Source organism: Mus caroli, unplaced genomic scaffold, assembly GCF_978045245.1.
Source record: "Mus caroli unplaced genomic scaffold, Mus_caroli_1 scaffold_20, whole genome shotgun sequence".
Taxonomy (NCBI): domain Eukaryota; kingdom Metazoa; phylum Chordata; class Mammalia; order Rodentia; family Muridae; genus Mus; species Mus caroli.
Genome location: NW_028227275.1, coordinates 14,881,784 through 14,896,621, shown reverse-complemented (window position 1 = coordinate 14,896,621; position 14,838 = coordinate 14,881,784). Strand labels below are relative to the sequence as shown.

At 48.5% G+C, this 14,838-nt stretch overlaps 1 protein-coding gene across 2 annotated transcripts in view; it reads left to right on the top strand.

Moving 5' to 3' along the window:
- The first annotated feature begins 650 nt into the window (after positions 1-650).
- The window catches only part of Sufu (SUFU negative regulator of hedgehog signaling), an 88,644-nt gene continuing 74,456 nt past the window's right edge, over positions 651-14,838 (top strand). Inside the window, exons 1-2 of one of the 2 annotated variants that reach the window (XM_021151827.3) lie at positions 651-1,044; positions 4,917-5,051. In XM_021151827.3, coding sequence (XP_021007486.1) covers positions 863-1,044; positions 4,917-5,051 — 317 coding nt within the window. In that variant the 5' untranslated portion in view covers positions 651-862. The remainder of the gene's footprint in view (positions 1,045-4,916; positions 5,052-14,838) is intronic. The other variant, XM_021151826.2, reaches the window with a different exon arrangement.

Genomic DNA, 14,838 nt, shown 5'->3' with positions numbered 1-14,838 from the left:
GCCTGGTTTACAGAGTTCCAGGACAGTGAGGGGCTATAGAGAGAAACCCTGTCCCGAAAAACAAAAAATGAAACAAAAAGCAAAACAAGACAAAACCCATGAAGCAAAAGCCAATGGAGGTTATAAAAAATACCTGTAAGTTGGACGCCACAAAACCACGGGCCTAAAATATCACCTAAAGGTTTAGAAATTGTTTTATTATTTTTCTTGACCTTGATGGATGAGGACATCCAGGTGAAGAGAAAGAATAGGCAAATGTTTTTTTTTAAACAGCCAGGCATTTTCCCCAGGCACATTTCGAGTTACCCTTTTTGTCAATAGTTCCAAGAAATATTAGAGTTGTAATATATTAATAATAATGACATACAGTCTAATGAATTAGTTGTCAAGCTTATCTTAAAATCGTGTATTAGCAAAACAATGTTAAGCGCTTCTTAGTAGTTTTGTAGAGCTTTCATAGGACCTCAAGGTACCAAGTCTCTGTTCTAAACTGGGTTCCTCCTAACACTAGGGGGAGGCCAAGATCCTTGGGACGCTCCCAACCCAGGGGCAGGGAGGCGGAGTCTATTGTCAAGTCACGCCTTCCCCACTTGTGACTGGCAAAGACACTAGCCAATAAGTGTCCGGCAAGGGCACGCTGACGCCCCGCCCCCTGGAGCTCCCCGCGGTCCCACAGCATCCTCTGGCCGACGTCTTGAAGGCTCCGGCTTGGGCGGACGGAGCCTCGTGCGCAGGCGCGGAGTTAGACCTCGCTGTAGCCCCCATCGCCTCGGGGAGTCTCATCCACAGTGGGTCCGCTGGCCCGTAGGGGCGCTTTCCCTCCTCTACCCTCCCGGGTTCTCCGCGCGCCCTACGCGCCCCAATGGCGGAGCTGCGGCCTAGCGTCGCCCCCGGTCCCGCCGCGCCCCCGGCCTCTGGCCCTAGTGCCCCTCCGGCCTTTGCTTCACTCTTTCCCCCGGGACTGCACGCCATCTACGGAGAGTGTCGCCGCCTCTACCCTGACCAGCCGAACCCGCTCCAGGTTACCGCTATCGTCAAGTACTGGTATGCTCGGGGCCTCGGGAGGACGGGGTCCGGCCGGGAAAGCTTCGAGCACCGGGGACGAAGTAATTTGCAGAAGGGGGAGGAAGAAAACGGTTTAAGTACTGGGGAACCAGGAGCTTCCTGGTGCTGTGGAAGGAGTTAGGACAGAAGTTGGGAATGGGGACAAAGGGTTAATGGATCCCTTGAGTAGTGAGGGGTTAACCCGGATTAGGACAACCGAGAACTGGGGGTGTACACAGAAGCGGAGGGGGGACTGTGAGCGCGAACTGTAAACGTGGAGAAAGGAGGGGGCGCCTGTGGTGGGTCATTAGTGGGCTTGGGGGAGCCAGGGGGCGGCTGGGGTGGGATGGGGGGTGGGGAGTGAGGCGGGGCCTGGAGAGCATTTGAGAGGGCTTTGGAGGGCACAAGACCGCGTAGTCTAGGGCGGTCCGGGAACCAGGACGCCCCTGTGGGTTAGGAGGGAGCAAGATGAGGGCATTGTGCCTTTGATGAGGGAAGAGTTTGAGGAGAGGCCTTCTTTCAGTCTTCTTTCGGGACCTTCCGGAGCGCAGGAGCTTCTGTCATTCAGTGCGAAGCTGCTGCTCTTGAAGTTTGACAGAGCAGCTCTTCCAGATAAACTTTTTGCTTACTCTGCACAGTTCTCTTTCTCTCTGCAGAGCTTGCTTCTCTGGCTTTGCAGCTGCTTTAGCTTTAGGACCTTAGTTAAGAACAGGTTTCGGGAGAGCCAAGCATTGGCTCGGGATTGAAGGGAATCATAGCTCGCCACCAGGTGCGTGACAGAGACCTGAGTGGGCAGGAGGAATGAAGAAGCGCTTCCTCCTGTCTTGTCTTCGTGATTTCAGCCGAAGTTTAAAGATGCCCAGTAAAAGATCAGTTTCCAAATGGGCTGGCTGTCTTTGGGGGTAGAAATGGCACTTTCTCGTCTCCTATTCTTGTTTGCAACCTGTTTCTTCAGTCAGCCTTCAGACAAAACAGGTGTTATGAGACAAGTCCTTGTGGTCTTTCTGGACCAAAAATAGATTCAGAGGTGGCCACATTCACGCAGGCAGTCGTTGTATTAGATGACCCCTTTCGGTAGATCCTGAAAAGTTCCTTGTCTTGGGGTATTGGCAAAAGGTGGTCCTGAAGTGAGGGATGCCTTTGCAGGTTACACACCCTTTAAAGCTGAATCTTTTTCCTATGTGGCATCCTCTTATTGCCTCTGGAGATGGGAGATAGGCTGTAGAGGGCTGAAGTTACCCCCCCCCCCTTCCCGCCCCGTGTCAGTGGAAGAATAATGCAAAGGAAACTGACAGCCAGGAGGGTCTGGGGACCAGCCTGTCCGGGTAGCCAGGAGCCATGCTGGCAAGGCATCTGTGCAGGGCAGCCTAGTTCCTGGCTGACGAGTGTTTCGAAGACTGCTTCCGAGTGGGTAGCGGCTCTTGCTAACTTAATCACCCATTTCAATGGCACCTCTGTATTAGTTGTGATGAACTTGTCCCATGTCATGAGAAAAACGGGGCTGACCTTGCCATACTGTTTGCTCTGATCTTGTTTAAGTGTGAGGGAAAGTCCCTGTGCAGAATAGGGGGCACCTGGTTTGATGTCCCCTACATGGCCATCAAGACAGAGTTGCATGTAAGAGGTATGGAAGCAAAGGCCAAGGGTAGTTAAACTATTTTCTTTCTGTCATAAGCTTGCAGTGAGGCTGTATCCCCAGAGGTAGACCAGCATGTGGTAACAAATGAAAAGGCATGTACAACTCTTTGTGAAGTAAGAAATGCTACCTAGACGCAGGAATCTAAGAGGGACCAGCTTAGGAACTGGTTCTTTCTAAGACTCAGAGGGATTTGCAGAATTGAGATATTGAAGTTTATTCGATCCCTCATGTGTAGGATCTTACCAGCCCCTTCAGTTCTCTCAGCAGTATGACTGACTACACTGCTTGGGTCTGGCTATGGGCTTTTTGGGGGTTTGAGGGGTAGCATTTTAGCTAGTGGTCCCTGACCACCAGGAAAACTCCGGCTGTTTGATAGTTGAGATATCTGAGCAAGACAGAATGAAAGTAGGGAGGCAGAGCCTGGTGTCTTGTCCTGCAACTAACTACCCTATAGAGAGAAAGAAATAAAGTGTTCTGGGAATTAAGGTAAGGGATGCCCTGGGCCCTTGGACCGCATCTCTTCCTAAGTGTAAAATCTGATTTTTTTCCCCCATTCATCTGACTGCGAGTATAAGGCTAACTTTGCTTGATTCATGGCCATTCTGTGACTCTTCTTAAAGCCTCTTCTTGATGTGACCTCTCTTGGGAGGCTGTCTGCGGGAGCTGCAGCATGCCAGCAGGCGGGCAAAGGACAGAAAGCACAGTGCAACTGCTCGTTGCTGGACGGACGTAGGCCGCATCAAGGGCTGTTGGAGATTTGCAGCAGGAAGTTGGGGGAGAATATGGAATCTTTCTTTTTTGGGGTTATATAGCCTTAATGGGGTCCCTTTCTTTCCTCTTTCCATCCCAAAACCATTTCTAAATCCAGCTGGTTATGGGTTTAGTCAAATGATTTGGTGAAATCACAGTTAAAGACATAGAGATTTGTCCCTTTACCTAACTCCATCAGGCAGATCCTAAGCTATTTTAGTGACTTTCTTTCTTATGACTTCTATAAATAACTTAGCCTCCCCCCCTCCCCCAAGAATAAGGATTTCAACAAAGGCTAGTAACATCCTGGCAAAGAGGATGAAGCCAGACTTACTGGTTTTAAAATAGGGTTTGAATTGCATGGTCCTGGCACACTTGCTGGGATCTCTTGTACTATGTCTTTTATTTGGTCGTTAGCTTTCCCTCAGTAGTTTAGCCCACTTGCAGAGTGCACTCCTGTCCATGTTCCAGGGGCAGGCAAAGGCCAGCTCCACTCTGTGGTCTGTGGAGTGGTCCACGTGAGGCGGCTCAAATACCGAGTTTATGGGCTCACTGCACACTTTCTTCTGCTGAGGGGTTTCATTTAGTGTGCTTTACAAGTCTACTGTGTTTTCCTGTCCATTCCGAGGGAACGCAGGTTTTAGATGTTGCTGTTTGTTTTGGTTTTCTTAAACACTAATTGCTAAAAGAGCTTTTGTTGAATTCAATCTTCAACTACTTCTCTGCTGGATTTATGGGAAATTTAATGTGATCCTTAGGAGCCTCAAATCGTGAGATGTCCCAGCTCTTCCTTTGAGCCCAGTGCCTCCCGGCTTACTCTTTAGAATGCAGGTGCTCACGGGGCTCAGCCTGGCTCATGCTGCAGTGCTCTGTGCAGAGCTGAGCGAGCCAAGGTTTGGCCTGTGTCACTTGCAGCAACTAAGTTTTGATCTGTGGCATATAGGTCACGATCTGTGCAGACTGGCAGCTTTGTGTGTATCTAGAAGAAACAATGATAGAAGACACAGTACAGTCTTCTAGAAACTCGCTGTTCTAAGAGTCAGGTGCAGAGTGGAACCTGCACTTTCAGGAATGATATCCACTGGGCATGCTCTGGACAGTCATTCAACAGGAGCTACTGATTGACTGATGTCCCTTACCTTGAAGCCTGGCATGTTGACATAGAGAAATTCACTCCATCTGGAGTCAGAACTTGAAACAGGCAAAAGCGAAACGGGCAACCACCACGTCTGTTTTCCTTCTAAAAGAGGCCCTGCCTGTTGGAGGGAAGAGAAGGGAGCACCTTGCACACGCGGAGCCAGCCACACAGCCTCGGCTGCTTTCCTTTGGCTCATCTCTACAGAGACCTTTTGTGCCTCCCTTTAGGTATCTCACTCTAGCTTCCCCTAGCACGGGGCTCTCGGGCTTGTAGAACAGAGCCTCTTTAGTTGCTTTTTCCTGGTTTCCAGGCTTATGTTGACACCTTGTGTTTTGTCTTTTGCAGGTTGGGTGGTCCGGACCCCTTGGACTATGTTAGCATGTACAGGAACATGGGGAGTCCTTCTGCCAACATCCCTGAGCACTGGCACTACATCAGCTTTGGCCTGAGTGATCTCTATGGTGACAACAGAGTCCATGAGTGAGTGTCTGCCATCTGCCTTTCCTTAACCCTAAGCCTATTTCTGAAGTTTTATTGAGTATGTCTGATAATGTTGGTTCTGTGGGAGTGACACTTTTCAGTGTCACCTCTCTGGTTCCACCTTCTGCCGGTGCTGGGCAGCCTGGAACTCACAATGTAGGCCAAGCTGGTGTTGAATTTGTGCTGGAGGGGCGGCCAATGGAATTGCTTATGCTGGCCTTGAACTCTCCATCCTCCCGAGTGACAGGGGTTGCAGATGTGTGCCGCCAGACTTGTATTCATCATGCTTGGGTTGCCCACTTCACATGTTTAGCCTACCCCAGTCTGCTATTCTCTGCCCTGTGCCTCTTACCCCTCTGTACTGGTTAGTTTTGTGTCAACTTGACACAGCTGGAGTTATCACAGAGAAAGGAGCTTCAGTTGAGGAAATGCCTCCATGAGATACAACTGTAAGGCATTTTCTCAATTAGTGATCAAGGGGGAAAGGCCCCTTGTGGGTGGGACCATCTCTGGGCTGGTAGTCTTGGGTTCTATAAGAGAGCAGGCTGAGCAAGCCAGGGGAAGCAAGCCAGTAAAGAACATTCCTCCATGGCCTCTGCATCAGCTCCTGCTTCCTGCCCTGCTTGAGTTCCAGTCCTGACTTCCTTGGTGATGAACAGCAGTATGGAAGTGTAAGCCGAATAAACCCTTTCCTCCCCAATTTGCTTCTTGGTCATGATGTTTGTGCAGGAATAGAAACCTAACTAAGACACCCTCTCAGGGATAGAGAGATGGCTTAGCCATGGCTCAAGTGGTTAAGAGCACTGGCTGCTGCTCTTCCAGAGGACCCAGGTTCAATTCCTAGCACCCACAGGGCAGCAGCTTGCAACTGTCTTTTTTTTTTTTTTTTAAGATTTATTTATTTATTATATGTAAGTACACTGTAGCTGTCTTCAGACACTCCAGAAGAGGGCATCAGATTTCGTTACGGATGGTTGTGAGCCACCATGTGGTTGCTGGGATTTGAACTCGGGACCTTCAGAAGAGCAGTTGGTGCTCTTAACCACTGAGCCATCTCACCAGCCCCCACAACTGTCTTTTAACTCTAGTTCCAGCAGATCTAGTGTTCTCTTCTGGCCTCTGTAGGCAGTAGACATAAGGAATAGGCACACAGACGTGCATGCAGCCAAGACACCCAGACACATAGAATAATAGAAAATTAAAAATTTTCTTACTCCCTAATTTCTCTTTATAATCAACTAATATATGTTTTAATTCCAACACACATTTTGATATCAAGTGAAATATAATTAACTTTGTATTTAATCCTCCAAAATTACAATTAGAATAATTATAAAAGCTAACAACATTTTTTTAATCGCTGATTATGCACCAGGTACTCTTGTAGCCATTTATATATATGTGTCACTAATGAATTTAATTTTCTGCATAACACTTTGAATCTACTAGGTGATAATATTTGCCCCACTTAGTAATGTGAAAACATAAAGAGCCTCTATAACACAATATCTTTTCTGAGCAGTATGAGGGCCAAGATTGATTGATTGATTGATTGACTGGGTGATTGATTCAGAGCCAGGATTTCCATGTAGACAGTCTGGCTCCATAGGTCAGACTCCTTCAGGATCAAATCCAGGTCCTCAGGCATAGTAGGTAAATGCTGTATCATGGAGCTAGCTTCAGATAAATAGCCTATAGTCTAGGGTTTTTAAAGACAAGTTCTTAGGATGTAGTCCTGACACGCCTGGAATCACTATGTGAAAGTATTTATTGACACAGCAACATGGAAGATATGAAGAACTACAACAAACTGGGAAGAAAGTTATCGCTTTCATTAAGATACAACCTTCTCCAAAGACCGTCTCTACTGAGTCAGGACAAGAGGAGCCTTGCGACTTTTTCGTTTGTGATTTTGAGACAGGTTTCTCTGTGTAGCCCTCTCTCTTCTGGAACTCACTCTGTAGACCAGGCTGGCCTCGAACTCACAGAGATCCACCTGGGATTAAAGGCCTGTGACACTGTCACCTGGCTGAACCTTGCTACTTTTTCAACTGGCCTAGGCTAAGTACCACCTCCCAGATAGAAGGGTAGTGTAAGAGGTCTCCCTTGTTATCTTGTTGTTTGTTGCTGTCTTATCGATGAGGAAAATGAGTTACTTAAGCCTTGAATCTAGGCTATAAAGGAACGGGGATTTTATTAGACTGAGTCCAGAGTTTGCACTCTTAGATCACTGTACCATACCATTACCAACCCTTTGCCCACAGGCCCAGGCTAGCTTTCTCTGTCTTTTGTTAGCTTCAGAGGCCAGGCCTCCTCTCTTTCCTAGCACATGGGGTGTAGTGTCTACTATGTCTGCCTTCAATCCTTCCAAATGGATCAGCAGAAGCCTTGGGAGCAGACTTAGTCTTGCCTGAGTGGGGACCTTGCCGTACAGTATTTACAGTGGAGAAAGTAAAGTCTGTGCCGTGTGTTTTATTTGGGTTTTGGAGCCAGGCTCTCGCTCTGTGGCTAAGGCTGGCCTAGAGCTCACTATAGTCAAGGCTGAGCTAGGTTGTCTGGAGCTGAAGTTTGTGAGCCACCTGATGCTGGGAGAGCAGGAAGTGTGCTAAACAACTCAGTGCCAGCGCAATGGTTTTGTAGGTAAAGACCCTTGCTCCAAGGCTGATGATGACCTGAGTTTATTCCCCAGAACCCAGTGGGGCAGAGAACCAGCCCCACGGTTGCTCTCTCATCTCCATACTCTTGACACAGTACAGTGTGCGTATTCATCCTCATATACTGTCTTAGTCAGGGCTACTATGCAATGAGACCCCATGACCAAGAGCACTCGGGAGGACAGGGTTCATTTGGCTTATATATCCTGAATCCTAGTTTCTGAGGGAAGCCAACGGCAGGAACTTAAAACCAGGCAGGAACTGATGCAGAGGCCATGGAGGAGTGCTTGCTCCTCCTGACTGGTTCTGCCTGCTTTCTTCTAGCACCTGGCTCCACCAGGCCAAGGTAGTACCACCCATAAAATGCTGGGCCCTCCTGGGTTAACTAATAATTAACTAAGAAAGTGTCCAACATGTAGTGGCACATACTTTTATTTCCAGCATCCAGGAGGCCAGCCTGGTCTATATAATTAGTTCCAGGACAGTCAGAGCTATATAAAGAGACCCTTTCTCAAGAAGAGAGAGAGAGAGAGAGAAAGGGAGGGAGGGAGGGAGGGAGGGAGGGAGCGAGCGCGTGAACGCGTGTGCACGCACACACACGTGGAGCGCTAGTTGGAAGCCTGCAGCTCTGGCCTTTTCCTTTGTGGCCAGGCACGTACGGGTAGAGTGGAGAGATGTGTGAGGCTGTGGAAGAGGGAGCTTCAGTGTCTTTCTCAGGATTTCTGCTGCTCCTGGGACCTCTAGAGGCAGTTGGATCCCTAGAGCTGGCATTACAGGTAGTTGTGAGCCACCTGAGGTGAGTGGTGGGATCTGGACTGAACTCTTCTTGGCTGCAAGCATTCCTAAACACTGAACCATCTCTCCAGGTCCCCTCCCCTCCATGAGGAATCCTTGTTCCTTCTTAAGTTGTGGACCCTGAAGTTCAGCAATGTTTGCAGCCCAGGTGGTAAAGTAAAAGCCAGTCTGGTGACCCCAAGTCTGTTCCTGTCCATGGTGTTGTGCTGTTTTTCTTTTTGTTCCTACCGTGTCTCCTCCTAGCATCTTTCTTTCTTTCTCACAGCTTGTTGAGGATAGAGTCAGGCATTTCCTCTTGTTCAGGGACAGGTGGAGGAGGAGCCCTGCTTGGTAATCCTAAAGTGACGTACAACTGATTGTATGGCCGTTTTCACCCATGGTTTCTCCCTGCCCCACACTCACTAGAGGGAACAGGATGAAAACAGTTGTTTGCACCAAACTGCTTGCCGCTCCAGTGCGAGGGGCTTAGTGTGGCTCTCCAGCATCCACAGAAAAAGTTGGGCATGGTCGTGCACACCTATAATCTTAGCACGGGGCAGGTGGAGACAAGAACCTGGAGCTCACTGCTGGTTAGACTTACTGAATAGTGAGCTCTAGGACCAGTGAGAAAGTATGTTCCAAAAAATAACAAAAAAGGGAGATGCCACACATGTGCACACATATGTGACATGTGCATACACTATACCACACACATGTACAAATTAACAACAAAACATAAATTTGGGCATTATGTGTCTTTCTTTATATATGCACACACATATTGATATTTGGATGCTGAGAACTGTACTTAGCCCCCTGTCCCATGCTGGGTACACGCCCTACATTGAGAGTCTAAAAACATAAAAATTAGGTCGTGGGATCTCATGGGGTTTCGACACATATATAAATCGTGTAGTGCTTACATGGCTTCATTTCACATATTTATTAATCTTTTATGGTCAAAACATCCCATGTCCTTTCCTTTAGCTCTCTGAGAAGTGCAGTGCAGTCTTGTGATTTCTAGGCACTCGCATATAGTTGCACCCCGGTGTTTCTTAGTTTCCATTGCTCAGCTTCACCCCATTTTGCTCTTCTGCTCTCTCTACAGCCCCTGCTTAACCACAGGCCCACCGCCATTTCTGTGAGCATACCAAAAGGGCCTTTTCTTTTGTTTGCCTTATTTTTGCTCTTAACTGTTTTTCTTTCCCGTGCATGGTGTTTTGCCAGCATGTATGTCTGTGCACCACTGGTGTGTCTAGTCTGGAGGCCAGAGAGGGCAGGCATCAGAGTCTGGAGAACCTTAGTTACAGATGGTTGGGAGCCGCCATGTGGGTGCTGGGACTCGCTCGAACCTGCATCCTTTGGAAGAACAGCCAGTGTTCCTAACTGGCTGAGGCCTCTGTCTAGCCCTTGCCTCAGCTTTTTGAAATGGGGACTCATGTACCCCAGGCTTACTTTGAACTCACTGTGTTGCTGAGGATGGCCTTGAACTTCTGACCCTCCTGCCTGTCCTACCCTGCCGCTGGGGTTGCAGCTGTCTGCTACCACAGCTAGGCTTACGCGGTGTTGGGGCTAGAGAACCCTGGCTTTGTGCACGCTAGGCAGACATTACCAAATGAGCTACATGCCTACCAAAAGGTTTTGAAGAGGCTATTTCTGAAGTTGAAAGGTGACATAGATTCTAGCTTGGAGCAGCACAGGGGCAAGCATAAAGGTTTTCTAGAAAGGCTACCTACAAATGCCTTCAGTGGAAGAGTTTACCCTTTCCCAGTCTCTACACCTGGGAGCGGAGCTGTCAGACATCTGGGCCTCAGCTGCCAAGCGCTAGTTGGAAGCCTGCAGCTCTGGCCTTTTCCTTTGTGGCCAGGCACGTACGGGTAGAGTGGAGAGATGTGTGAGGCTGTGGAAGAGGGAGCTTCAGTGTCTTTCTCTGAGGATTTCTGCTGCTCCTGGGACCTCTAGAAGCCCTCACTGGGCAAGTTCCTGAGGCCAGAGGAAGGCCTTCAAGGCGCCCTAGCTAGAGAGTATTCATGACCCAAGGCAGACTTCCTGGTGCGATTCTGCGAGGCAGTCATCTGTAGAATTACTGGACTGGTTCCAGAGACTGGCTTCATGTGGAATTGCCCCACATGTTGGCCCTACCCATAGGGCCACACTTCACCACCAGGGGAGAGTTAGGCTGTGCCCTACAGATGCTGACTGGCTGACAGACGTGGCTTATTCAAGTGGATTTGAGGTGGTTCTGGCCCTCCTGGAGGCTGGAGTTGCCGCTAGCGGGCCTCCTGTAGCAGTCTTGAATGAGGCAGCAGAGAACCTTCTTTCCTTTCCTGTTCTTCTTCACTGGACTCTGCGCCACAGGAGTTAGTTATTGAAACACTGGCCACAGATTAACTTGGCCACTTGTTATTTAGTGTGGACTCAATCTCCTGCAGTTTAGAAAGGTTAAACTTTCCTTTCTCAAAGCTTGCCTTAAAGGAACTCTGCAACCTGTCCCTTTCTGTGCCAGGGTCTCCAGTAGAAACCCTGCCTTGGCTGTGTGTACACGTCTTGGCCTTTGCTCCCAGTGGATCTGAGCTTGCCTCCCTCCCTGGAGTGCCTCACAGGACCACAGTTGATGGTCCCCAGGATAGTGCAGCTGACATAGCTGGCTTGGGAAGGGAGCGCTTCGCTGGCTCAGCAGAAGGCAGGCCACTGAAGCCTGGTCCCTTTGCTTTATCGCAGAGGTGTTTAGTTTCAGGGTGACTGTGAAATTGGGACAGCCTCTGCTAAGCCTGGGGATTCAGACTCTGAGAAGAGTGGAGGGCTGAACAGGGGAGAGCTCAAGGAGGGGTCTGGGCTTTTTTTTTTTAATTACATTTATGTATTTGGGATGTCACAGGCACTGTGCCCCAGTGCACATGTTAGAGGACAACTTCATGAATTGGTTCCTTCTCCACCACATGGATTCCCAGGACCCAACTCAGGTAGTCAGGCTTGACAGCAAGCACCTCTGCTTGCTGAGCCACCCCAGCAGCTCCGTGGACCTCTTACTGTTTTGTAGCGTTGTAGTGCTGGGAATCAGACCCAGGGCTTTGAGTAGACTAGGCAAGCTCTCTAGAAACCAGGCTCCTAGATCTCTGAGACTTTTGGTTCTGAGAATTCCCTTTTCTCTGTCCACCATGTGCGCATGTGTGTACACTTGCTTGTTTGCCTGTGGTTATCTTTCTCCTAAGGTGGTCATTTTCCACCCCGGGTTTTTGAGACAAGATCTTACTGTCTTAGTTAGAGTTACTGTTGCTGTGATGAAACACACATGACCACAACCATCTCGGGGAGGGAAGGGTTTGCTCTGCTTACGCTCTTATAACACAGTCAAAGGAAGTCAGGGCAGGAACCTGGAGGCAGGAGCTGATGCAGAAGCCATGGCGGAGTGCTGCTTGCTGGCTTGCTGCTTAGGGCTTGCTCAAGGCTGGGTGGTTTCTACTCACAATAAGCTGAACCCTCCCACATTGATAACTAAGAGAAGGTCCCACAGGCCTGCCTTTCCCAGATCCTATGGAGATGTTTTCTGAGTTGAGGTTTCCTCAACTCAGATGACTATAACTCGTGTAAAGTTGACATAACAACTAGCCAGGGCACTCATGGAACCTGGGGCTTGCTGTCTCGGCTGCACTGGCTAGCCATTAACCCTCAAGCCTTCTTACTGCTTCCCCACTCCCCACACTGGCCTACAAGCTATATCACTGTGCTCAACTTCTCCATGGGTGATGAGGATACTATCGCAAGCTCTCATGGTTGCATAGCAACCACTTTACCCACTGTGCTGTCTCCCAACTTATCATTTATCTATCTATCTATCTATCTATCCATCCATCCATGTATGTATGTATGTGTATATATATATATATATATTTTTTTTTTTTTCCTGAGATAGGATTTCATGTCGTCTAGATTGGCCATGAAAACTGTATACCTGAGGATCGTGTAGAATGCCTAATCCTCCTGCTTCTACCTCCCAGGTGCCAGAATTACAGGCATTCCCTGAACCATGCCTCGTTTATGGGATGCTGGGGACCAAACCCAGGGCTTCATGGATGCTAGGCTAACAACTGACCAACTGAGTTACATTTTCAGCTCCGCACCATGTTTGTGCAGTGCATGGGTAGTCAAACCCTTGTTTGTGCATGGTAGACAAGTGTTTTACCGACCACATCCGTTCTGAGCCCGCCTTTAGTACAGTGAATGCCTGCCTTCGTGCTCCCCTGTTGTCTGAGTTTGGCAGCACCTTCCTTGTCTGACCTTCCTATTCTGCAATGCTGATTCTGACCCTTGACTCCTGAATCCTTCCTGCATTCTGACCCTGAACCATCTCCGTAAGCTGCATATTCTGTTTCAGGTGTCTTAGTTTTGATCTGTGACCCTGAGATAGGGCCAGAGTGATCTTGACCTTTTTTACCTGAGTCCTGATGGATAATCTCCCTTCAAATAACTGCACCTGACTGACCTACCTCTCAGACCTAGAGACCTGCTGGTGTGCAGCACACACACCGGCAAAGCAATATTGAACCATCTTTAAAATTCACAGCATCAGGGCCTAGAGAGATACCTCAGCCGTTAAGAGGACTTGCTGTTCTTACGAGGACCACCTAGGTTCACTTCCCATTATTTACATGGCAGTTCACAACCATCTGTAACTCCAGTTTCAGGAGATCCAACACCATTTTTCCCCTCTGCAGGTGCCAAACATGCACACAAGCAAAACATCCATACTCATAACTAAAAATAAACAAATCCAGACCAGCAACTGAAAGGGAAGGGTATCAGCTCAGGACCCCAAGACCAAGTTCTCTACACAAAGGAGATTTCTTTACCTCAGAGAGACAAAGGGAGTAAAGAGAAGACAGGAGAGGAGAGGATGAAGAAGGGGAAGGGAACAAAGAAGAGAGATATTTGTTGGGGGTACTAAGGGGGGGGCGCTGACACAAAGGACTGTCTCTGGATAGAGAGGAGATGGGCTGCCCAAATAAGGAAGTAGACCTTGGTGGCTAGCTTTAGGAATGTAATCTAACATTTTTTTAGCAAGACAGAGGGGATGGGGAGAAGACAGCCTGCCAGAGCCCTGCTGGCCAGGCTAGCGTCCCTTCAACCAGGTCTGGCCCATTTCTCCAACCCCAACACTTGGGAGGCTGACACAGGAGGATTCTAGTTTGAAACCAACCTGTGTTACACAGTGAGTTCTAGGGTGGCCTAAGTTATGTATGTGCCCCAGCCTCACTACGCCCCAAAGACATGTTGATACCCAGAAGATCTTTTTCTTCTGTTTTTATATCCATTCAGTTACAACACGGACACACAGACACGCACTCACATGCGTGCTCACATGTGCACACACATACGTGGATGCTTTACTTTGAGATTTATTTTTATTGTTTTTATTTACGTGTGTGTGTGTGTGTCTGTGTGTCTGTGTGTATGTTTGAGAGGGGGGAGTGGGGGGTAGAGGGAGTGAATGTATGCCAAATGTCCAGTGTGTGTGTTCACGGAGACTAGAATGAGGATGTAGGATCCTCTGGAAATGGAGTTAGAGATGGTTGTGATCTGTCCTATGGGACTGGGAATCAAACCTGGGTCCTCTGGAAGAGCAGCCAGTGCTCTGCACTCCTCTCCACTCAGCCTCCTGAAGAGCATTGTAGTGGCTGAGTTGCTGCCCTCTTCTCAGGTAACACTGACGTTGTTTACATTGTAGCCCAGGCCTCAGCTTGCTGTGTAGCTGTGGCTGTCTGTGAATTCCAGATCTTCCTGCCTTCCTGCCCATGACTGATGGAGTTAAGGATTTGAACCGCTATGCCTGACTGTTACTGTTATTATTATTATTTACTTTTGTTTTAAGACAAAGTCTTGGTTATATATCCCAGTGTGATGGTTGTTCTTGGTTGCCAAGGTGACTACATCTGTAATTAACTAAAACCCAAGCAGTGGGCACGCCTGTGAGGGAATTTTCCTAATTAAATCATTTGTAATGGGAAGCCTAGCATTAGTCTGGGTCTAGTGAGGTGGGAGCCCATATAAAGCCCATGGCGAGGGAAGCCCTGCTTCCTCTCACTCTCACTGAGTCCATTCTGTCACTCTGTGATGGAGAAGTTGGAGACCTTTCTTATCTTCTTCTTTTTTCATGCTTTATATTCCATATTTATTTTATGTGCATTTGTGTTTTGCCTGCATGTGTATCTGTGTGAAGGTGTTGGGATCCCTTGGAACTGAGGTTACAGACAGCTGTGGACTACATGTGGGTACTGGGAATTGAACCCAGGTCTTCTGGAAGAGCAGTCAATGCTCTTAACTGTTGAGCCATCTCTCCAGCCACCAGAGCTTGCTTCTTT